At 39.6% G+C, this 24,412-nt stretch overlaps 11 protein-coding genes across 11 annotated transcripts; all 11 read right to left on the bottom strand.

Moving 5' to 3' along the window:
* Nucleotides 1-538: 538 nt before the first annotated feature.
* TM35_000053380 (putative proteasome regulatory non-ATPase subunit 3) lies at nt 539-1,537 on the bottom strand (the record flags this gene model as incomplete). Its single annotated transcript, XM_029022993.1, has 1 exon — nt 539-1,537. One exon carries the CDS (start codon nt 1,535-1,537, stop codon nt 539-541), a length of 999 nt encoding a protein of 332 aa, XP_028885808.1.
* Nucleotides 1,538-2,239: 702 nt separating this feature from the next.
* Nucleotides 2,240-4,666, bottom strand: TM35_000053370 (uncharacterized protein; the record flags this gene model as incomplete). The annotated part of the gene is made up of 1 exon (XM_029022992.1): nt 2,240-4,666. The coding sequence occupies one exon, from the start codon at nt 4,664-4,666 to the stop codon at nt 2,240-2,242; it is 2,427 nt and encodes an 808-aa protein (XP_028885807.1).
* Nucleotides 4,667-5,378: 712 nt separating this feature from the next.
* TM35_000053360 (charged multivesicular body protein 2A) lies at nt 5,379-6,032 on the bottom strand (the record flags this gene model as incomplete). Its single annotated transcript, XM_029022991.1, has 1 exon — nt 5,379-6,032. The coding sequence occupies one exon, from the start codon at nt 6,030-6,032 to the stop codon at nt 5,379-5,381; it is 654 nt and encodes a 217-aa protein (XP_028885806.1).
* A 493-nt stretch (nt 6,033-6,525) lies between these two features.
* Nucleotides 6,526-8,484, bottom strand: TM35_000053350 (uncharacterized protein; the record flags this gene model as incomplete). Its single annotated transcript, XM_029022990.1, has 1 exon — nt 6,526-8,484. The coding sequence occupies one exon, from the start codon at nt 8,482-8,484 to the stop codon at nt 6,526-6,528; it is 1,959 nt and encodes a 652-aa protein (XP_028885805.1).
* Nucleotides 8,485-9,744: 1,260 nt separating this feature from the next.
* On the bottom strand, nt 9,745-11,202 carry TM35_000053340 (choline kinase; the record flags this gene model as incomplete). The annotated part of the gene is made up of 1 exon (XM_029022989.1): nt 9,745-11,202. The coding sequence occupies one exon, from the start codon at nt 11,200-11,202 to the stop codon at nt 9,745-9,747; it is 1,458 nt and encodes a 485-aa protein (XP_028885804.1).
* A 644-nt stretch (nt 11,203-11,846) lies between these two features.
* Nucleotides 11,847-14,870, bottom strand: TM35_000053330 (vacuolar protein sorting protein 16; the record flags this gene model as incomplete). The annotated part of the gene is made up of 1 exon (XM_029022988.1): nt 11,847-14,870. The coding sequence occupies one exon, from the start codon at nt 14,868-14,870 to the stop codon at nt 11,847-11,849; it is 3,024 nt and encodes a 1,007-aa protein (XP_028885803.1).
* Nucleotides 14,871-16,841: 1,971 nt separating this feature from the next.
* Nucleotides 16,842-18,302, bottom strand: TM35_000053320 (uncharacterized protein; the record flags this gene model as incomplete). The annotated part of the gene is made up of 1 exon (XM_029022987.1): nt 16,842-18,302. The coding sequence occupies one exon, from the start codon at nt 18,300-18,302 to the stop codon at nt 16,842-16,844; it is 1,461 nt and encodes a 486-aa protein (XP_028885802.1).
* Nucleotides 18,303-18,672: 370 nt separating this feature from the next.
* TM35_000053310 (uncharacterized protein) lies at nt 18,673-19,086 on the bottom strand (the record flags this gene model as incomplete). The annotated part of the gene is made up of 1 exon (XM_029022986.1): nt 18,673-19,086. The coding sequence occupies one exon, from the start codon at nt 19,084-19,086 to the stop codon at nt 18,673-18,675; it is 414 nt and encodes a 137-aa protein (XP_028885801.1).
* A 280-nt stretch (nt 19,087-19,366) lies between these two features.
* On the bottom strand, nt 19,367-20,338 carry TM35_000053300 (putative 60S acidic ribosomal subunit protein; the record flags this gene model as incomplete). Its single annotated transcript, XM_029022985.1, has 1 exon — nt 19,367-20,338. The coding sequence occupies one exon, from the start codon at nt 20,336-20,338 to the stop codon at nt 19,367-19,369; it is 972 nt and encodes a 323-aa protein (XP_028885800.1).
* A 251-nt stretch (nt 20,339-20,589) lies between these two features.
* Nucleotides 20,590-21,561, bottom strand: TM35_000053290 (putative 60S acidic ribosomal subunit protein; the record flags this gene model as incomplete). The annotated part of the gene is made up of 1 exon (XM_029022984.1): nt 20,590-21,561. The coding sequence occupies one exon, from the start codon at nt 21,559-21,561 to the stop codon at nt 20,590-20,592; it is 972 nt and encodes a 323-aa protein (XP_028885799.1).
* Nucleotides 21,562-21,982: 421 nt separating this feature from the next.
* On the bottom strand, nt 21,983-24,049 carry TM35_000053280 (putative protein kinase; the record flags this gene model as incomplete). The annotated part of the gene is made up of 1 exon (XM_029022983.1): nt 21,983-24,049. One exon carries the CDS (start codon nt 24,047-24,049, stop codon nt 21,983-21,985), a length of 2,067 nt encoding a protein of 688 aa, XP_028885798.1.
* Nucleotides 24,050-24,412: the final 363 nt, after the last annotated feature.

Genomic DNA, 24,412 nt, shown 5'->3' with positions numbered 1-24,412 from the left:
AAGAGAAGAAAAAGAAAAAAAAAAATGCATGGATCAATATCATGAAAGAAATATACATATATACAAATAGAGATATATTATACAAGAAAGAAAAAAATACATCTATACACCAGAGAAAAAATCATCAATGAAGAGAAACTTTTTTTCTACCACTCTTTTCTTTCTTTCCTTTTTTTTTTTTTAGAGATGCATTGAGAAATCATATGGATATCACGCTTGAAGGGCGTTATACTAACATATGTAAATATATATTACATATATTTCTTCCTGAAGTAGTATCCTTCTTCTTTTTTTTTCTGTTGATAATATTTCTTCCTTTCTTTTTTTTTTTTTCTTTCTTTTCCCCCCTTTTCTTTTCTCCTAGAAAAGTTCCTAGCATTTGTAGCGTCCATTCGCAATCATATAGCAGATATCCTGAGCCTTTTCCACACAATTGCAATAAAACCTATTCTGTAGTTTTGTGCATTATACATGTGAGTGTGAAGGTGGGGGGTGTTCGCACGCAGTAAGTAAATAAATAAAAGAAGTACTAACTCTACTAAATCACATCATCAAAGTCACCCCCGCTATTATCTTCATCCTCAGCAGCACGCATCAAACTGTCCATTTCCTCTCTGTCTACTTTACGGCGTTCCTCTTCAGCGTCGGGGTCAACAGCATAGTAGCGCATTGAACGTTTCGCTTCATCATGGGTAACATTAAGAAATTGAATACGACGCTGTAATGCCAAAAGTGGTTCACTGGTAGAATACACATCTACAGTTTCACTGCTTATAAGGTGTCGCTTTTCGTGATCAATTACAGCATCAATAACACCATCACGAATAGCTTTTGCAATAATATACTCTGCATCAGCAGGATTTTCCATAGATAACTTAAAACAAACATCTGGAATGCTAATACGACTATATGCCTGACAAATACGACGTAATCCAGTCTTAATAACATGTTGTCTCACTCGTAATATAAGAGAATATGTACGATCATGCTCAAATATACTCTTGTGTTGTTGTAAGATAGACATAAATCGACCCAATTGCCCAAATCGTACGCAAGATGCAAGTTGTAAATAAGGTGAGAGAGAATCTTTCATATCTTTTTGTAAAAACTCTGAACGGGGCGGAATTTCACCCAACAAAAGTTGAATTACAAGTGATAACTTTGTTGCCGCAACACGAAATCCAAATGCACGCTCTGGAGCCTTACGAAGTGCCTGTTGCAGACATTGATTGGCATCCACGTACTCCAGACGCAGTGCCCGTGTGAGACCAACGTAGTAGAAGTAACGTGCTGCCTGATTGTTCGATCGGTGTGGTAGACTGATCTCACATGTGGCGATGACACTTTCGGCAAGATCGTGTTGGTGACTGCGCATCAACAATGCGAGAATGTCGTTTAGAACAATTTCTTGTCCGAGTTCATCGTGCCGCACACACAACGCGCGGTATAATCGCATGAGTCGTGCGAGGAGTTCGTCATCGGGGCGGTTCTGCAGCCGCGGCGACGGCTCAGGGGCAGCAGGTACCACAAGTGGCATCTCAGCAGGTATGAATGTATATGTGTGTATGTGTTTGTTTGTGTAGGTGGGTTTGTAAACCTACAAAGAGATATAACTATAAGGTAAATAAATGTAGAGGCGATGAAAAAGAAGAAGAAAAAGAGAAAGAAGGAAAAACAAAATAAGAACAAGAAATTACTTCAACATTACAATCACTGATAATAATAACAAAAAGAGAAATAACACAAGAAATGATCCCAGATTGTAAGAGGATTAAAACAATTATTATTTTATTTTTTTTTTTTTTTTACAAGAATACACTTCATCACAGACATAATTTAATCGATGCATTTAAATCTCAGAATTCTTTATGTTTTTTTTTTTCTTTTTTTTTTTCCTTTTCCTTCTCAATCCCTCCATTCTTTGGTATAATAACAGTAATCGCTAGAGAGGACCTCCACGTGGTCAAAGCTCCTCAACAGAGAGTTTCCAACCTTTTCTTTTGCTTTTTGCTCCTGCGCTTCGTTACCTTATCTCTTGACCTTTTGTGGTCTCTGCAGTTGGTGATTACTTCCTCTCATTTTCTTTTTTTTTTCTTTCTTCTCAGACGCATTTCTTTTTTTTTTTTAAACAAAAAAACTCTTCTCACGTTAGCCGGGCGCATTCACACGTCGCTATGCTCTCAACCTAATTCAAACAAACATAACTTTGTCTCTCTCTTTCTCTCTCTTTCTCTCTCTCTCACATACGGCGGCGTTGGCGATGATGATATGGCTGTTGTTGTTGTCTTGGTGTGTGTGTGGTTGTGGATGTGGCCCGCTCCAACCACGCCTCTTCACGCTGCCGCTTCTTTGAAAGTCCACTACGATTGGATTCCAACAGTTCCGCGAAGTCTTCACCCTCCGCTGCGGCCACGCTGTTGTTCTTCTTTCCTCCCAGAGCCACGCTGTCATCATCCTCGCCCTCATCCTCCTCCTCATCTTCCTCGTCGAGATCATCATACGCCGCCTCATCACTGCTGCCCCACTCCAAGTCAGCATCTGTTCCTACGGCGTCAAAGTCATCCTTCTCCATATTATCATCACTTGCATTGTCTGCCTCACTGTCAGAACTAGGAACATCTTCATCCAATTCCACTGCCTCATTCGGTACATCAATCTTTGCATTCTTTTTGTTTTTATTCTTCTTGTTCTTCTTTTTATCATCCTCTTTGATCTCCTTCTCATCATTACCATTGCTGCTGCTTCCACCAGTTGTTGTGTTGACTGCCGCAAGGGCACCGGAAGGACCAAACAAAGAAGCATCAATGTCGGCCACTCGCAACGCAACATCCACTTCTCCACTTGTATCACCCCACGTACTGCGCACTTGTGAAAGTCCATCCACAAAACGTTGACGCTGCACGGCGTAACGGTGTAGAAAGAGTGCCGATACATCCACTTGTTGGGCACTCGCGTTAATAAAGTATGGATCAGAGGCACTGGGAAGATTTGGTGTACGAATTGTGCGGCGGAATACAGACATTCCCGTTTTCGCTTCTTTTTCCTCCTCCTTCGGTTGAGTCTTGGCATCAACAAACATCTGCAGAAAATTTGGCAGTGTGAGTTCATCAAGTGGGTGACTATCAAAAACAATGTCTTCATTAAACATTAAAACAAGAGCAAGTTTTACAACTGAAGGATGGGAATGCCGTGCAAGCAAACCTAATGTCCATATAGAATCATTTGTAGCCCGTGCAAATTGTGGTTCACGGTGTTTCACATCGTAGCGTTCTGTATCCATTGAGGTGGATGTTTTGCGAGGTCCTAAGATCTGATTACGAACACGTGGATGTGCTTGTAGAACTTCACCAACCAATAATAAAATAGCACATATAACAGATTCACTGAAATACAAAGATCTTTGTAATAAACGATGTACAAAGGCAGCTACACGTTCTTCATTCTTATCTAAACGTAGTGCTTTATGTAACATGGTGAAAAATCCAGTCATTTGGGTATTATGTGAAAGTTGTTTAGGTGAAATTAATAATAAATTGTAGAGTGCCCGATACCAACGGTTTTGAAATGCTTCAGTAGCTCCTTTACTGTGGGCAATAAGTTGTAATAAGGAAAGTGTAGCCACACGCTGGGTAAAATTTCCAGTATTAGCCAAAACAAAGAGAGCGTTTAAATGTTCTTCCAGAGGTGCAATATCTGTACCAGCATATGGAAAAGCACGACGAAGACCAACAAGAATAGCTGTTGTTACTGTAAGATCCACCGAAGAATTTACCACAAGTTGACGAAAGAGTGATAAATAAGTTTGAACACTTTTTAGTGCCAGTTTTCTTTCTTCCTTAGTATAAACAAATTGATTCATCACATTTGCTGCATATTTCATTGTACTTACTGGACAATTTTTCATAAAAGTTACCTTTTCCAACTCTACAAATAACATAGACTGATGTGTGGAAGATTCTGTAAGGAGTGCAAGAAGATGATGATAAGCCTTATGTGCCACCCCACTGCTTGGATCACCAAGTTTATCAACTATTAATGCCATTGCGACATGTCTTCCTTCTGCCACACTGCACATAAGTTTTCCAACTACTTCCAACCAGGCTTCACGTCTTTGTTGTAAGCGATCTTTAAGCATCGCTTCTGCGAGTGAGAGGAACTGTGCGTACGTACGCTTTAAATAATCTTCAATATACCAATAGAGAAGTACCGTTTGTCGACTCTTCGGATCCGTTGGAAGTGTTGCGAAGAACTGTGAAACAAATCGCTTAAGTGGACGACGTGGTAATAATTTAGGCCAAATAGCAGCGAGAGCTTTAAGTGCCGCCTCATAGTGATGTGTATCTGTACGTGCGGTATCAAAAAGTAAATTAAATCCTTCCAGAAAGAACATAAAATCTGTATCACTCAACTTCACAGCAGCAGAGGCAATCTTATCAGTTGTGGTACCACGTGAGAGGAACTGTGCGTTGTACCAGCGGCCCTTATCGGCTTGACTCTGTGCGGTCTCGGCGTCTAAGAGTTCCTGCGCCTCGCGGTACATCGCGTCCATCTCCTCCTTCTGCACATTACTGTTCGCCACCTCCTTGAGACTGCAGGCACGCAGCGGCAGCTGCCGGTCGTACCAGCGCTTGTTGAGATCCAACACGGATTCCACCGCTGCAGTCATGTTTGGCAGTTTCCCTTTTTTTTTTTTCTCTTCTTTTCAGTTGAAGTGTTGTCGGTGTGTATCTTTCTTTCTTTTTTTTCTTCTTCTTGTTTACTCGTTTATGTGCTTCTTTTCTTTTTTTTTTTTTTTCTTCTTGGTTCCCCTCTGTTCTTTTTTTTTTTATATATATATTCCTCTTCTTATTCGTTTATCTACCCGCACTGTAAAGTAAGTAGGTGGGTAGGTGGGTGGGTGTTCTTGCGGTATATAAAGAAATCAGAATGTAACGAAAAAGTGAATAGTGAAATGGTAAAAAAAAAAAAGAAAAGAAAGAAAAATAGTAGCAATATAAATATACACACAAAGAGAAATATTATATACACATATAGCTGTATTGACTACCATGTTATGTATAACCCTATTTCCTTTTTTTTTTTCTTCATTGCTTTTCCTTCTGTTGATACCTTCTGTTTCAATGGTATTCTCTCATCTTTGCTCCTCATGTTATCGAAGAAGAGATAATGCAATTAAAAAAAGAGGAGATGAAAGACAATGATGTTTGTCAACACACAAAAGAGTGAGAGAAAAAAAAAAAAAAGGAGAACGTGGAGAATCATTACTGTGATGAAATGATACGAATCAGACACAGTAAAACTAAATAGGAAAGAACAACAACAACAACGACAACAACCACCACCACCACCAAAAAAAAAAGAACAAAAATAAAAGGTCGCTACTTCATGGATGCCTTTAATGCCGCTAATCGCGCATCCAATTCCTTATCATCTTCTTCTTCTCCTTGTTGTTGTTGATATGATGGAAGTGATGCGTCTGTGACTCCTACTTTACTCTTAAACTCGAGTCCCACTTCATCCATCACCTTTTGAATTTCAAGTTCAGTTTCATCCTCTTCTTCTCCCTCGTCATCCATAACATCATCAATAGCGTCATTCATCATTTCTTCTTTCATTCCCATCATCTCATTCTGTTTTTCAAATTCCCGCATTACACGTTGCATTTCAGGGATATTCATTTTGTTATTCATACTACGCATCGCCTTTGCCACACCTTTCATCGCAGTTGCCATTTGTCCAGTAGATTGCATGGTCTGAATACGCAGCGCTACACCTTGAATCTGTGTACGCATGCGATACATCTTCTGTTGGTATTTACGTGTACGTACGAGATCACGAGCCATGATGCGAACAGAATCAATTTGGTCTTGTTTAGCCATGCGCTTCATATCCATCACAATTTTACGTTCTTGTGTTTGCAGCTTATTGCGCTCACGATCAATTTCGCGAATGGTTCGATCAAGACCGCGTTTATATTTTCGCATCGCCTCCTGCGGCGTCTCGCGGTGAAAGAGATTCGTAATGAAAGACATTAATGAAAAGCTAACGTACACGGTATGGGTTCTCCCCTCTTCGTTTCTTTTTTTTTTTTTCTTCTTCTTCTTCTTCTTTGGCTTATTCTGCCTCTATGACTATAAATATTCAATAGTAATAATAGTAATAATAATAGTGAAGAATAGGTATTAAAACCACCTCACGTGTCCTCAAATGATGTGAGAAATAGAAAACAACAATAAAGAAAGGAAAAAAAAACCACAAAATTAGAGTTTATCGGTATTAGTGAACATAGAATAGATACATGTAAAAATAAAAAAAAAAAACAAATAAAGAAATACAAGGAATGAAACAACTCCCCCACTCTTGCCTTTCTTTTTTTTTTTTTTTTGAGGGGTTCTGACTTACCGAAATGTATTTCGTCCCCTCTCTTTCTCCTTCTCTCTTTTCCATTTAATCGAAATTGATGATGATGATGATATTGTTATTGTTGTTGTTACTGTTACTGTTACTCTTTGTTCGATTCGTCAACTACGGTAGAAGATTAGCGATACGTCGGGCACAAACAACAACAGGCATTGGTACAGTACTTGCAAATCCACGCATATACGGTACAGAGTGACGTGATGTCGAATAAAATGGTGCCTGTCCTCGCCCGACTGTAATAATTGTAATAACACGATCCGCATCTACCTTTTCTTCTTCCTTTTTCTCTTCTTCTTGTTCTTTCTGTGATTGTATCTGTGATGGTTGTTTTTTCTTCCACCAATCTTTTGGCATAGATGTTGGTCGATTTCCCATGAGTGCCCGCATCTCTGTGAGTTTCACGTTATCCTTCACCATTGCTGGGCAAAATCCCGTTAATCGCAACTCCCGTAATGCCTCTCTGGTGTGTCCAATCACCTTTCCATCGTCGGTAACACCAATCAACACTACACCGCCCAGTGTGGAGGCCATCGCCGCAATGGTGTTGCGAATACGTTCCAAGTTCATAAGTCCCATTCGTGCTTTCCGCTGCGATTCCATACTTCCATTTATATCTCCCTTGTGAAGAGTATCATCCGTCTCTTCTTCCCATTTGTTAATCTTTGCCTTAAACTCCACACATGTGCCTTCTACGAGCATTGGGATTTCTTGTGGAGAGGACACCGTCACCGGCGGCCGTCCGTCCTTACCACGTGCCTTCTTCACATGTACAGATACGGTATCGGTTAACATAGTGAACAGACGATCCTCCGCAGTCATGCTACTACTACTACTACTACCACCACCACCATTACCACTAACTCCTCCACCTCCTCCTGTTGATGATGATGTCAAGTATTTATTATAACCACGAAGAAAACGTGCACAGCTTTCTCGCACAATATATAAAATATCTGTAAATGTGGTAAGAGATTCAGTCTTATTTTGTTCAATAACAGATTCTGACACGTTATTAAGGACGTTAAGAACAGTAGCATCTTCAAAAGTAAGAGAAAGATGCTCAGGTTTCACTGTAGCAGCTCCATACCGCTTGCAATATACCTTGTGTGTACGAAGTGTTACTTGTACACGTTGATTAGATTGAAGATATCGCAATGAATCTACTTCGTGTGCTGTTAATTCCTTTTCATTAAGGAATTCTTCGGTATGATCATCTAAAGAATCACTTCTTATACGTTTTCGTGTAGTTTCTGCAGCAGATGCCAATACAGATGGTATCCCTACTCGACTAACAAAAACCCATTTTGGTTTTGTCTGTTCATCCTGTATATATGGAACGGCAATGTATGCGTACTGTGATGAAAGTGCAACAACACGACCAATGATTTCCATCCCGTGTACATCCACATGCAGAATACGTTTCTTTTCCTGATGTATAGCCATATCAATAACATTCTTTTCTTTCTTATAGTTATTCTTGACCTTGTTGTTATTGTTGTTATTGTTCTCACCTTTATGCTGCTCACGCCCCTTTGAAGGTATTCTCTCTACCAGATGCCAACTACTCTCGTTAAACACACGTGCGGTTAACCACGCGGCTTTTTTCCATCGCCGCCGTTTTTGTGTGGTCTCGTCCTCATTTCTCTCCTCCTCCTCCCCTTCTTCCTCTTCCACTACTTTTAACGTATTTGATGAGATCTTTCCATCCCCTTCCACACCGTGTGGAGATGAGAGGTCAGGACAAAACCGTATTGTTGGTGTTATGTGCACTCGTGCCATTCGCACGTGATCCTCCATCACTAATAACTCTGGTGGTGTTTGTGTGTACTGCAGTGGGTCGAGTGGTGGGTACACACGCGCTACGCTGCGATCTAAACAAAGAAGGAACTCATCCCGTTCGCGGCGACTCCACGTCTTCTCCACCGCAACTGGACCAGACAAGACCCGCAGTTGGATTACTGAAGTGTCAGAGCCATCACAGGTATTTGCCGCATTGGCAATGAGAGTGGCAAGAGTCAATTCTGTTGATATTGTGTGAAGATCATGAATATCGCCGTGGACCATTGTGAACCACAGAAATGATAATGATATTGCCGCCTTTGTCCTTTTTTTTTTTCCTTTTTCTTCACACAATTAAGCCTAACTTGTCTCCCCTCCCCACTTGTAAAAGAAATATCACAAAAAAATATAAAAGGAAAAAAAAAGAGAGTGAACATAATTTGGAAGGTTTTTAATAATAATTAAATATAATGATAATAGTAATATCACCAAGAGAACACCTATCTTCTCTGGTAATGATATAAAAATCCAACCAAGGTTTTTTTTTTTTTCTTCTTCACAATAGTTAAACATATAGTAACAAAAAGAAACACATGAGGGGAATGGGTATTCGTTTTTCATTTGTTTATCGTTTCCGTTATTTTGAGTGAGAAAACATATGCGGAGAAAGTACTGGGTTGTAGATTTGCAAACACAAAGAGAAACGAATAAAAATAAATAATAAAAAAACGCATATCACAGAGGGAAAAAAAAAGATATAAATGCAGCCCTTAAAAAAGCTGACAATCACCCGAGTGAATTTTATAAGAGTTGAAGAATAATACCTTAGTCGATACTTCCTCAAGAAAACAAACCCAACTAACATATTACAATACATATATAAATATATAAATATATATTAATAAATATATATATAAATTCATATATATATATATATTTTTTTTTCTTCTGTATGGCATCGTAAGTACATCAGTTAGATATTCTGCATGTATGTTGTATATGAGTGTACATATGCATAGTGTTCGAATTCAATACTTCTTTTTTTTTTTTTTATTCTTTCTATTGTTGTTGTTGTTGTCGTCGTTTCTGCTACACTCAATGTATGGTGCACACCACCTCTTTTAAACTCACCTTGCAGTGTCAATATCAACATTTACTGGAATCTCTACAATACAAACTGTCAACTCCTTTCCCCACCCCCCAGAGATAAATATATAGGAATAAAACATCAATATCACAAGAGAAGCGTCATAAAAGTAAGGGAAAGGAAGATAAATAGATAGATAGATAGACGGATATAGATAGATATAAGAGAGATAGAAGTAAAGATACATATGACGCAAATAAAAGAGAGTGATGGATGTGCAAAAACAATAAAAAAAAAAAAGAAACGAAACCAACAAAGTACAACAACAATAATAGTGGTAATAATAATAATAATAATACTAACAGAAGGATATAAAAAAAATGATGTTCCTCGTTATGTGTGTGTGTGTTTTTTTTTTTTTTTTTACACAAGTAGTGATGGTGTACTTCTCTACTTTCTCACACGAAATCTGCAGAGAAGGCGTCTTTTGTCTCTAGATACCGTGCTAAACGGCTCTTTGCGTACTCAAGGAAGTTCATATCCAATGTTGAAACCGCCTCTTGCAGTAATGCCCAAATACTCCAACTGAGGTGAGAGGCCAATGTCAGTACTTTCACAAGTCGTACCCAATGCTGAATAATGTTTCTTTCCTCCTCATTTTCCTCTTCTTCTTCTTCTTCTTCTTTCTGTATGTTTTTCGGTATTTCCGCTTCATTCGCATTTTTTCCTTCGACTCCATTGGTGCATGTACTGCAAAGAAAAAAACGATCTTGTCCTGGTAAGATATCCTCTAATCCTCTACATTCGGCTTCACTCTGGTGGCGGTGCAGTTCCTCTCGCATGGCTTGACGGTATACCGCAATAAACCGTTCCATCATCTTATCGGAAGGAAAGTAACGTGCATAGTCACAATCCAGCCCTGTGTATTCGTTAAAATGATTCGCAATGTCAAAGAGAAAATAATTCCGTTTCACATAATCAAAATCAATGATCTTCAGTTTTCCATTCTCTGTATGCCGCATAATATTTGCACTAAGAAGATCATTATGACAGACACTCTCCCCAAGACTTGGTTTCAATCGCTGCAGCAACGCACACATCCACGGTGCCTGCTGCAATAACTGTGCTGCCACCATCGCATACTCCTCACGCTTCTCCGGCGAGACTTTACTCACAATCGCCTCCGACATCATCATCTCCACCCACTTTGTCAAGGCGTGCATGGTGTAGTTCGCCTCTCGATCAAATCGACAGGCATCAAACACACTTGAACTACTATCATTACCACTACCACTACCACCAAGAGCGGGTCCGACGGAATCCCAATACATCCGCTCCTCTCTTGTGAGTAGTGGCCGGTGGTGATCACTCCTAGACTCCAGTGTGGCCCGCACCTGAAAAGAGGCGAGTTCACACGCAATGGAACGAAACTCCTCTGACATTTCTCTATACGGCAGCGCCTGATATTGGTTTAGAAATTTATAAATGAGGAAATTCGTTCCACGCACATAAGTAGGAATAAAGATAGATTGGTAAAATAACTCACTCTCACGCGATATCACACGATCGGTCTCTTTACCAAATACACGGAAAACAACAGAGCGTAGAGGATAAGATGGGTGATATATACGGAATAATTCATTTGTAATTCCACCGGAAAGACGCTCTACACAAAGATTATCCATTCTCACTCCATTTCTCTCCTCTGTACAATGTCCATTACCATTCATTACATGTACATGATGGGATTCCTGTTGCTGCGGGTGTGGCTCCTTATTTCCATTATGCCTGTTTTCCTTATCGGGAAAGATTAAATGCGAACAGTACTGTAGTACTACTTCCACCAATGCAGCTCGTCGCAGTTCGGGTTCTTCAGGAATTACACGCTGCGCTAACACGACTTTTCTTCCTGTCATGCTATTACCCAAATATGAACAAGAATAATAAATGAATAATTAAAAACCGCAGAGCGGGAACAAACTACTAAATATAATCCTCACCTTTTTTTTTTTCTTTTGTTTACTTCTTTTGGTTAATATTATAGAAACAAGAAAAAAAAAGTAGCAAAGAAAAACATGTACAATCATACAAAAAAGAACAAAAACGGAATTAAAAGAAAAAAAAAAACGATATAACCAAAGAAACACAAATAAATATAAATAATATATATATATATGTCGCACATTTAACGCAAGAAAATAGCAAACTGAGAGGATAAAATAAAAATAAAATAAAAAATGAATATTAGATCTGCACACGTTGTTATACACACCTCACTCCACGCTACAGTCATTGCCTAGTGTCATTCACAACAACCACAGCTCACGATAATTAAAATGTCACGATATGTACGTACATCGTTGGCACAGATGCACACATTAATAAATTACAACACACATCACACGTTGAATGTGTAGAAGACAGAAAAAAATAAAGAAAAGAACTGCAGTAAGAAGAAAAAAAATAAAATAAAATAGATAAATAGAAAGAAGAAATGTAGGTAGATAAATGAAATAAGAGTAGATAAGAGATCCTAAACGATAATTATAGTTTATCTACTCTATATTCTGTGAAGCTGATGTAACTGTTGTGCTCCATATTCTAATGCTGCGGCATCATTTGTTTTCTTCATGATTTGCTGAATGAGTGAAATATCTTTTTCTCGAAATGCCTCATCCATCGCCATGCAGGGTTGTCCGAGTTTTACAAACCACTCCACTCGTTTAGTCGTCTCATCAAGGCGAGAAACAAACCGCAAGGCAACTTCAATTTGTGAATGAAGTGCAAACTGCTCAAGAAACGGTAAATAACCAATAGAGGGTTTTCCACCAAAGCGACCACCAGATACTCCAGCCAGTTTCTCTACCTCTGTCCATTTCCCAACTTCACATAAAGCCAATAATTTCGTATAAATATATTTTTTATCACCTACATGATATTTAGATCGCATCTCCTCCGCCCGTTTTTCATCTTCGTGCAAAATACATAAATAAATTGTTCGTGTAATGCTGCTATTAAGAAAACGAGTATCATTGTATTTAACAGCTAATCGGTTTTGTATTTCAACAAGTTCACAATGAATTGAAAGCCAACGATATTCTCCCTCTGATGTATCAACAGAGAAAGAGGGAAAACATAATGGATAATTCGTTCCAGTAGAAACAGTAGCTGTAAATTTCTCATTGGGAGTTGGACGCATTTTCTTACACTTTCCAAGCATAGTTAGAGTCTTATCCAGTGAAAAAGATAATGATTTAGGTAGAAAAATAGTATCATCAAAGGGTTCCAAAGTCCTATTATCTATGGTCTTATCATCCTCTGATATATCTATCTTCTCGTTAGAAATATTTGGGGTTTTTCTTTCCATATACAGTAAGGAATCTTTAAGTTTCCTCCACTTTAAATCCACAGCACTCTCTTCAAGAGCACAGATAATTCCATAACGTGCGTAGTATAAAGCTAATGTGGCATCACCAATTTGCATACACATCTCTTCAGCTAAAACTCTCCATTTCGGAAATAAATGTGCCCCTAATAATAACCAAACTACAGTTGTTGGATATCCTTGAAGGACTGTAAACAATTTCTTTCGATCCTCAATTGTTGCAATTATCTTTGTAAGAGCCAAGTGAAGTAAATCGGCATCATTACCAAGAGCAGCCCAATGTAGTGCAAGCTCCCATTGTCCTACAAGGAGGAAAACAGTAACTTTAGTGTGTACACGAAAATCTTCGTTAAGAAGTTTAATGGCCAATTTATCTCGACCAATACGGAATGCAGTCAATGCACTTTCCATATAACTAGATCCAGAATGATGCTGAAAAGCTTCACGAATATGTGTATATACCGTAATATCATCAAGAGAAACATCTCGTACCTTTTGACAGGACCATTGTGAAAGTAATGACAATGGTTTCATATTAAGTGCATTTGTGATATCAAGGGCTAATTGAAAGCAACCTTTATTAGATAAACGATCTACTAATACTTTAGCTTCAGAAGGTGCAAGTGCACGCATTTGATCTGATCCGGCAAGTGTACAGTATTGACGAAAAGAAAGTGGCATACGACCTCCTGGGTAACTTCGTATAGCATGTAAAACACGCAGTCGACGTACAACTTCTACAAAGGTATCAGAATCATATTGTCGATTAACTTCATTTCCAAAAGAAGCTCCAGAAAGAAGAAGATGTTGTTGATCAGGAGAGAACTCATGTGCGGCAGCATCAATAATTTCATCTAGAACTTGTGCAAATACGGTATTTCCCCATTTTGATAACAATTCCCGCACCTTTAATAAACGATTTGAAGTATCAGAGTAGTAAGCTGCAAGTAACTCTGCAGATGGACTTAATGGTTTAATACGAGAAAGACTTACAAGGCTTTGAGGAACTTCTTCAAGAAAATAACACGCCTTCTCTGAAATAAGACGAACACCATCTATTTCTGAAACTGTAGCTATACGACCACTTGTTCCAGATTTTTCCCAGTCTAGCCTTTCACATTGTATAGATGTATTAGGTATAATAGGAATTAGGAGTGTAAACATTGAAGTCTCATTATGAAAAAATAATTCTTTATGAAAATCTGAAACGTTAAAATGGATCATAATAAAAGAGTTTCCGCACCATTCTAACTTTTCTGGTTTTCTGGCATATTGACCCATCTGAAAAGAAAAATCAATTGAATTTAAATTGCTTGATAATATATAAAGTACAGCTTTATCTGTAAATAGTGCAACTTTTGATCCTGTGTGATTAACCTTCATAGACAATACAGTAGAACCAGGAATATGTTTTTGTACCTTTTCATTAAAGTTAATACCTGAAGTGAAAACGTGCAGAGTACTTTGTATTTTATCATTAAAGGATGATGTTGTGATAATATACAAAACTATATCACCGTCATCATTCCACTCTGGTGGAATAAAATCCATAATTGTAGGAATACCTGTTAATGTGAGTCGTACGGGATCCAACACCTTAGGACCACGTCGTTCCTCATATAATAATCCACATATCCAACCTTCACTATCTAATGAAAAAATACCTTCAGTCGTCATACATGAAAGAATAATTATTCTTTTTGAATATAAACTCTTTGATATGGATAATTCATTATCTTTCAAACGAATTGTACGTGATAACGAAAGGGAATATGGATAAAGAGAACAAGCTGTATTACGCTGATTTGTAGAAAAATCCGTGGTATAACTGCTTTCAAAGAAGATACTAATATTTTGATCGGTTAGAATAACAAGACCTTCTTCCTTAGTCCATCCCATGTTAATAGGTCTACCAACATCAGATGGAATAGATACAGATGTTTGAAATTCCCCCGCACTTGAATACACACGCACATCAATAACTTCCGTTTGCTGCTCTAATGCATCTGTGAATATAATAGCAACAGATCCACCAAATGGTGCCATACACACAAAAGCACAAGCCGCAAGAGAAAAAGAAGAAGACTCACTCATATGTGAAGAGCCAACTTCATTCCAATACATGTGATCATAGAGTGTTAGTTTTCTGCAGTACAGTTCAGATGTGAAGGGAAACCATTCGCCCTGTCGCTCCACCATTCCACATACGTACACGTGCAGTTCCTAGTAGAATACTTTCTCTTTTATCCTGTTTTTTCTTTTCTGTTTTCTTTTTTTTTTTATGTTTCTTCTTATTAGGTAAGAAGGAAAGAAAGAAAGAAAGAAAGAGAGAAAAAAAAAAAAATACAAGTACTACAGGAAGAAATTAACTGAATTCAATGAAAAGGGCATAAGCAGTACATCAAGACGGAACACATGGAAAAAATCAAATGCAAAGAAGAAAAAAACAAGATAAAAAAAAAACCGGAAGAAAAAAAGAGAGAGAGAAAAAAAAAAAAAGGAAACAGAAAAAAAAAAAAAAGAAGAGAGAAAGGGTGCAGAGGACAACGAACAATAGAACTCAGATAGAAATCCAATAATATGTCTAAAGCAGCAAGGGAGTTATATAGTACTCGAGTCTATTATTTTATTCTTGTAGACTCACACAAAAGCACCATACGTATATCAGTTCGTGGGTTACCAAGTTATATTAATTTCTCCACAGAGAGTCATATTCATATGAGAGCACACACACACACACAAAACAAAAAAAAAAAAAACATATTAACAACGCAGGAATATACCTGCTCTCCCTTTCCCTCTATTTCTCTCTCTCTCCATCTTCATCTTTTTCTCCTTTTTCTTTTTTTTTTTTTTCTTTCTCTCAAGAGCAATATAAATAACAGATGGAGCTGCTGCATACATAAAGGTATTGCTACAGATATTACATCAATGCATATTCAAATTCTGCGACAATCAGTAATAAAAAAAAAGGACAGCAACACGCGAGTATATCATTAACATTCAGCATCCACCTCAATTCCAAAGAAAAACATCACATACATGCAAAGGATTGGTAAAGCAAAGATGTATATATAAGAAAATAAAAAAAGTATTTATTACCATAAAAATGAAGTTTTACTTCTCCACTATAATGCAAAAAGTGAAAAATGAGAAAAAAAGAAATGTAAAGAAAGCATATCTAAAGTCAATTCATCTTTAAAACTACCTTTCATCTTTTCTTCATTATTTTTTTTTTTTTTCCTTTCTTCTTCTTCATTTTATCCTTTGACGGAACAAGGCACATTTCAATCGGGTTCCAATCCACTAAAACTAAAACCTGCAAATTGTTAAGAGTGCGAATAAAACATGTATTGTATAATATATATATAGTTAGAAACAAAAAAAAAAAACAGTAGGAGACATCGTTTACATTAAAATACTTGTCAAACATCGATATTTTTCTCACACGAAAAAAAAAACAGGTACATGGAAATAGAGACAACGCGTCGAACAGTATCCCAAAAAGCAAGCTCAAGGAACTTAAGTTGATGTTCAATTCTCTTGACAATTTGGACGTTGGTGCAAGAAAAAGAAAAAAAAAACAATAGCAATAATAATAATAATAATAATAATAATAATAATAATAATAATAATAATAATAATAATAATAATAATAAAAGTGGTTAAGCATTGGAGAATTCCTCCATAGCTCGACTCACTACAGAGCAAACATCATTTACAAAAGATAAACACATCCAAAGAAGCAAGCAAGCCAGTGGAGCCACTGACTATGAAAGAAGTCGACCATTAATCCCTTTAGAACGTGAAAGCAGTGAAAATAATATAAAAGAACCATTGAAACCATTCCAGTACATCAAGCAAAAAAAAAAAGAAAAAAAAAAGAAAAAAAAATCCTTGTTTCCATAATCAAAACAATGACTATAAGGCAAATAAAAGATAAAACAAAAAGACATTAACGCAAAAAAAAAAGAAATTTCCAGAACATAATCTCCCAGTACATTAAAAAACATTTTCAAAAAAAAAACATTTTTTTTCCTTCTTTTTCCTCTTTGGCCGGGGGAAAGGGAAAGAAAAACAAAAGAAAAGGGAGGGGAAAGGAGAATAAATTGAAAACCCGTGCTAGAGTTGCGCACAGGTGTAGTTAATAACACATCCATCTGTACGGCATCACACTGGTGACACTCTACAACATAAACGTGCGACAGTACTTCTCTGTGCCTTATCTCTTCGCCATGGACCCAAATCCGCGACATTAACGGAGCCTGACACGCGTGCCACCTTTACAGACAGCGGCTCTAGTGCCGTGCATCCATTGAGCATACAGCACACTGCTTCATTGCGTTTTCTCTCTTCCTTTACAGCTTCTTCTGTGTATGAAATAAGTGAAAGTCGTCGCGGCGGTAGAGGTTTCTTGATGATGCGTTCATGCGAGACCAGCATGGGCATTTCTGGTATTATATCCTGATCAGCTGGGATGAGGGGAGTAACATCCGCGATGGAGGAATCATACAAGGTCCCAAGTGCAGCACGGGATACGGCGGCAGGGGCGTCACCAAGATCAAAGTTCACAATGCGAGTACTACGAACACTTTTCGCAAAGGCGCGAGGGGCCAAACTGTGGCTTTTTATGCAAGACCTAGAAGCGTTCATGCGTGATTTTAAAGGAGCGGAGCGACTTAGATTAAGCAAATCATCCACATCATCACATGGTAGAACCCAGCCTTCATCAGGTAAACGATCGATACTCGCACCCAATACGGAATTTAAAAGTGCAGAAACTCCACCACGTAACATTATGCTACGCGCGAAGGATGCGCCCTGATCTTTACGAATAGTATTTCTTCTTCTTAATCTCAATACAACCAAGTAACGACGTCCTACTCGTTGAACAAGTTCGACAGCACGAAGAAGTCGTGCCCGCTCACGATCCCCCCTAGAACGCCACCAACGACTGAGAACAATAGCAGCACGACGTCTAACCCGTAGGGAAAGAAACTGTGCTGGTATTCGGTAGGAATCTTCCTTAGGTGCTTGAGGACGTCGAGGTCTGGGCGGTGGCTGAGCGTGCCACTCATCCATTGCCATCAGTAAGGATGAAGACGATCGACGAGACATCAAAGAAACCAGTCCTGTGGTACTCTCAGACCTGTTTGGAGAATCTTCCATAGATATTGATGGTTGTTGTACAGATGGATGTGGAGATATTTGGTTTCTTTCGCCTTTAGATTCTTTCTTAGTGCTATTCTGTTCATTGACGTCATTGGAACCACCAATATTACCTTTGTTCCTCTTGATGTTGTTAATATTGATATTGTTATCGTTGATAGTATTTCTGTTATTACTATCCCCCACCTTTTCTAACCTTGAGGTGTTAGATTCTCGAATACTACAGCCAGGACCCAACGGAAAGATTCTTCTTGTAGGTTCCAATATGGGTTTATCATTCCTATTATAAACGTTGCGCGGGTTATCACGGACATTCGTAGTTATCACTGGTGCTGGACTCTTTGTTTCTACCCTACGGTGTATAGAAGGGGTAGAAATCACTGACTTCTTTAGTATACTACGAGCCTGAAGAGGAATGCGAGTGCCCCCAGCCTCCAAGGAAAGATTTTGAGTTGCACTCATTACGAGAAGGTCCACCGGCTGCACTACAACTATGTAAGAAAAAAAATAAAAATAAAAAAAATAAATAAAGAAGCAACGGAAAAAAAAAAAAAGAAAATGAGCAGAAGAATTTAAAACATCATATCCTTTAATCAAAAAAATAGACAACCACCTATGTCCTTTGTTTACCATACTCACCTCAAAAAGAAGCATACATACACATACAGCTTTAAGCAACAAATGTATTCCTCTTCTATTTCTATGAGAGTGATAATACACCATGGCAATTCTTTGTTGGTGTCATTTCTTTTTTTTTTTTTTTCTCGAGGCAGTAAAGGAGAAAAGGGTTCGTGGTTTTTTTTTTTTTTTTGTTTTCTTTCTCCTAAGGACCTCAAATCTCCTTTACCATCTCATCAAGCACTAGTCTAACGAGGTTACGAATGATCAAACCAACATCACTGTAATTTGCGAGATGTGTCAATACTTGATGTTTTAAACGAGATGGTTTTACACCGTTACACAACTCACGGATTTTACGATACTCCTCTGGGTTATTATCCTTTAAGAATGAAATGACATAAATGTCCTGCGGTTTCACCTGAAAAAGATCCTGTAGAGTACGGTACAACGCATCCCGGTGCGATGCGTTATGTAGAATAGCTATTGGTTTTACTGAGAGTTGACACCGGTCCAGCAACGCCGCACTGTCACGCTGCAGATGTTCCACTAAAGCATCTGCGGCTCCTCCACACTCTGGATCATCGTACGTAAGAAGAACTACCAGAACGCGTAAAATCACAGTCATAACAGGATATGTCTACCGCAATAACTCCTTCCTCTTTTCTCTTCTCAAACCTTCCCTTCAGTCTGAACTAAACGATAGAAAAAAGGAGGAAAAATACACAAAGAAAAACAAAGACAGACATATATATATATATATATATTTTTTTTAATTAAGGTGCGAAACAAGAATTGAAACACAGGGATCAATTACACTCCATTGTGGGATAAAAGTACAAAATACGTAAATAAATCAAGTAAAAAGAACAAAAAAACATCAAAACCGGAGCACCTGATCATACAACTTAGAAGAGTCCACCCATGCCGAAGTCATCATCGGACTCCTCCTCTTCAGGCTCAGCAGCGGCGGCAGCAGCAGCGGGAGCAGCGGCAGCAGCAGATTCCCCAGCAGCAGCAGCACCACCACCAAGGTTGCCCTCCAGAGCAGCCTTGCGCAGATTCTTGCCGTCATACTCGTCGAACTCGTACTTCGTGGCCACAGAAGCGCCGAGGAGCGTCTTGAATGCGTCCACAAGCATGTGTGGCAGCGTGGTAGCTGTCGGGATGCCTGCGCCGAGTGACATGGCAGCAACGTTGCTGATGCCCTCCATCAAGTACTTCTCCACCACAGAGTCTGTGACAGAGAGATCCTCGCGAAGGAACAGCACACCGCGGTCCCACACAGACTGTACCTCAATCTGGTAGTAGAACGGGGAAATGTCAAGCTTCTGCAGCAGTGTGGCCGTCGAGTTGTCAACCCTGTCACCAGTGCTCAACACCTTCTTGTCGCTCACAATTTCCACAGTACCCTTGGAAATCTTTGTGGCAATGTTCAAAGCTTGGAAGAAGGAGGTTGCCTTGGGCTCCATACCGGTGTTTCCAGCAGGAACGATGACATCGCATGGGGCGATGGCACCAACACGGGCAGGGGCCTGCACACGGTGCTTGTCGAGCACGTCCGTAATCTGTGAGATCTCCTCGTTTGTGAAAATCAAACAGGTGTTACCGCAGAGCAGGTTCAGCTCGTCGCACTTCTTCTGGAAGAGCTTGTCAGTCTCTGTCGCATTCTTGCCGTCGGCGCGGTTGCTTACGATCTTCTTCTGGAGAGTCTTCTTGCCCATCACAAGCTCGCCCTTGCCGCGGATGTCACGGCGCACATCGTGCACCTGCTGTGAGCGGACGTTGTCCATCAAACAGAAGAGCACACGGCTGTACTTGGTGAGGCAACCATTGAGACGGTCCTCGTAGTCCCGCTTCGCCTGGGAGATAGAGGGCATGGTAAAAAGTACTTACGACCCGGTTTCTAAGGGTGCAGATTGATGTTCGTAGAGTGGTAGACATAGAGGAAAGAAAAGGCATTAAGTAAATATATAACAACAATCAGAAGAAAAAATATACGTCTTGCAACAGATAAAGACACTTACAGTGTAAGAAAAAGCTGCCTGAAAATAATCAGAAAATAAAGAAATAAAAATTGAAAAAGAAAAACGAAAAAAATTTCGAAATATCGGGACCTCTGTCAAATAACTTAGAAGAGTCCACCCATGCCGAAGTCATCATCGGACTCCTCCTCTTCAGGCTCAGCAGCGGCGGCAGCAGCAGCGGGAGCAGCGGCAGCAGCAGATTCCCCAGCAGCAGCAGCACCACCACCAAGGTTGCCCTCCAGAGCAGCCTTGCGCAGATTCTTGCCGTCATACTCGTCGAACTCGTAGTTCGTGGCCACAGAAGCGCCGAGGAGCGTCTTGAATGCGTCCACAAGCATGTGTGGCAGCGTGGTAGCTGTCGGGATGCCTGCGCCGAGTGACATGGCAGCAACGTTGCTGATGCCCTCCATCAAGTACTTCTCCACCACAGAGTCTGTGACAGAGAGATCCTCGCGAAGGAACAGCACACCGCGGTCCCACACAGACTGTACCTCAATCTGGTAGTAGAACGGGGAAATGTCAAGCTTCTGCAGCAGTGTGGCCGTCGAGTTGTCAACCCTGTCACCAGTGCTCAACACCTTCTTGTCGCTCACAATTTCCACAGTACCCTTGGAAATCTTTGTGGCAATGTTCAAAGCTTGGAAGAAGGAGGTTGCCTTGGGCTCCATACCGGTGTTTCCAGCAGGAACGATGACATCGCATGGGGCGATGGCACCAACACGGGCAGGGGCCTGCACACGGTGCTTGTCGAGCACGTCCGTAATCTGTGAGATCTCCTCGTTTGTGAAAATCAAACAGGTGTTACCGCAGAGCAGGTTCAGCTCGTCGCACTTCTTCTGGAAGAGCTTGTCAGTCTCTGTCGCATTCTTGCCGTCGGCGCGGTTGCTTACGATCTTCTTCTGGAGAGTCTTCTTGCCCATCACAAGCTCGCCCTTGCCGCGGATGTCACGGCGCACATCGTGCACCTGCTGTGAGCGGACGTTGTCCATCAAACAGAAGAGCACACGGCTGTACTTGGTGAGGCAACCATTGAGACGGTCCTCGTAGTCCCGCTTCGCCTGGGAGATAGAGGGCATGGTAAAAAGTACTTAAGGCCCGGTTTCTAAGGGTGTAAATTGATGTTCGTAGAGTGGTAGACATAGAGAAAAGTAAAGGTATTAAGTAAGTAAACAAAAGGAGGAAGAAAGAAAAAAAAAAATAGTAATAATAGTAATAATGAAAAAATCAACGTCCAATTACAAGTACAAAGATAAAGTGAAATAGAAATAAAAAGCATGTATGTAGAGGTTAGAGGAAAGAATGTGAATCCCGTTGATCACCACAAGTCACACTGTTTGCGTCTCAAAATAGTCACTTCATACCACTCTACCAACTTTCTACAAAAAAAAAAAAACGTGCAATAGCAAAAAAAAAAAAAGAAAATAGGGAAGTTGAAAAAAAAGAGGACCTCAGATCATCAAGAATCTTTGATATTCCTGAGAACGTGTATGACCTCATTTATTTGAACCACCCTAGCAGACTGAAGCCACCATGTTTTTCATGTCTCATATGTCTACCGGTAGAGCTCTGAACAATTCGTCTTTCGTTCTTTTTGCACGATTTCTTTCCTCCGATAACACTGTCTGAACCGTAGCTCTCCCACTCAATGGGGGCAGCAAGAGGATGCACAGTCGAAGATTGTATCGAACTTAAACTATTTGAAAAACGTTCTTCATTGCTCTCAATTCCCTGCTGAGGCAGCGGCAGCGCCAGGCTTTGCGGCACAGCCTGAGTACTTGCTGCTCTTTCAAAAGAATCAGATTTATTAAGCGAACCCCTTCTTATTACTAACGTATTAGATAGACCACTGTTCATAGAATTTGAACGATCAAAATCGAGTGACTCTTGATGTGGTACTACGATCCCCGGTGATCCTATGCTATGTGGACTGGGAATAGCAAGAATGATCGTGTCTGCAGTATCATTCATGCCATTAAGAGAACCTCGTTTACCAAAATTGTTGGTATCAATCTTGAATTCATAATTTCCACCATTACTGTAATGGTCATCATTATTGCCTTCAGAAGTATCTTCATAATCATCATCATCATCTGTGGCAGGTTCAAGACGAAATTCTCCATTTCTAGCTGTCTCTCTTTTTCTGTTATTGTTGATCCTTGAGGAATTTGCGGATGTAGTAGCTGAGACAATAATTTTTACATTTGTATCATTATCACTTTTTTCGGTAACATTTCCACGTGCATAACGAATCTTGGAGTGGGATGAGTACTGTTCCAAACTTCCCTCTCGTGAGAGGATTACATCCTCATTTTCATCATCTTGTTCAGCCAAATCTTGGGAAAAAAATTTATGCTGCAGTAATTCATCTACAGTTAGTCGATCCTCTGCATCTATTTGGAGGCAACTGCGAATAAAGTCCTGCGCAAATGATGATAAATGTGAGGGGATAGGCGGTGAATTTTTAGCGCTTGCAATAGCATAGGCGACACCCTGAGCGTTGGTTCCAGCAGGAAATGACCACGGTACTCCAGTATCATTTGTCATTTCAAGACAAAGGCAACCAACACCCCATACATCTGATTTCGCCGTAGCAGTTTCCCCACGACAAACTTCCGGTGCCATCCACAGTGGTGTCCCTCCTCCTCCAAGTGTAATTTGAGGAATATTTAAATTTTTACAGCAACCAAAATCAACAATTTTAGCATAACCTTTTTCATCCAAGAGAACATTTGCACCCTTTATATCACGATGAATAATACCATTTTGGTGTAAATGTTGCAAACCCAATAGAACCATTCTTGCATATCGCTGCATCACTGATTCCTTAAATCTTCCTACTGATGAACGTAGAGATTGAATACTACCTCCACTGATGTACTCCATTATAATATAGTGATGATGTCTGCTAAGTCGTGATCCAAAATAACGAACACAATGTGGATGAGGAGGAAGACTACTTAATGTACGAACCTCTCTATCTATAGCTTTTGCATCGGTATCACGTTTCATTTCTTTTATAGCGGCAAGTGAACCATCAGAGAGAATAGCTTGATACACTGTACCAAATCCACCTGAGCCTACAATTTTACCACGTTGAAAACAAAGAGAGCGTGGAACTCTACTGACTGAATATTCATCTCCTGAACTTGGGCTGATGTACGCAAAACTCTTTCCCCATCCATTAGAACCCCGAGAGTTCACACTGATACTGCTACTCCTCGCTGTAGAAAGACCCGTTCTGCTTGTCATAACATGTAGTCCAGAGCCTCTTGCACTAATCTCCTCCTTGAAGGGTGTAATGTGTTGAACACTCGTGATGCGACTTGCGCTGCTTCGAGGGGAGAAGATCAACTCCTCTACTTCAGCCATTCCACCACTAGTTAAAGACACACGACGATTTACAAGTTGCCGTATTGCAGGAAAATTAGTGGAACTACGCCCAGGTGAGGGTGGTAATGGAGGTAGTGGATCAGTGAACTCCACAATGGAGTTGTGATCCTGAGACTTTCTCGTGTCTGTGGTATCCTTGAGCGGATCGCAAGGAGGTTCAACAGATGTTTCCATGTTTAAAAATAATAAGAATAATAATAACAATAAGAATAATAATAATAAGAATAATAATAAGAATAAAAACAATAAGAGTTACTATAGTGTAAAGAGGAATGTTATCACACTATCCTCCTTTTTATGTTGTTGTTGTTGTTGTGGTTGTTCTTTTCCTTTGTGCAACTCTTATTTTGTAGCTTTGAACAAAACTTCTACCTGAAGAATTCAACCACGTGCCGCAAAAAAAAAAAAAAAAAAAACCAAAACGGTTGAAAATCAAAAGAAGAAAAAAAAAAGATAATCATTAAAGCATCGTACAGAAATTTTATCAAAAACCAAAGAAAAAAAAAACTTCTTAACAATGTCAAATTACTGTAAACC

Source organism: Trypanosoma theileri, assembly GCF_002087225.1.
Source record: "Trypanosoma theileri isolate Edinburgh chromosome Unknown TM35_Tth_5_V1, whole genome shotgun sequence".
Taxonomy (NCBI): domain Eukaryota; phylum Euglenozoa; class Kinetoplastea; order Trypanosomatida; family Trypanosomatidae; genus Trypanosoma; species Trypanosoma theileri.
Note: the sequence above shows the minus strand (reverse complement) of the source record. Positions and strands in the feature narration are given on the sequence as shown.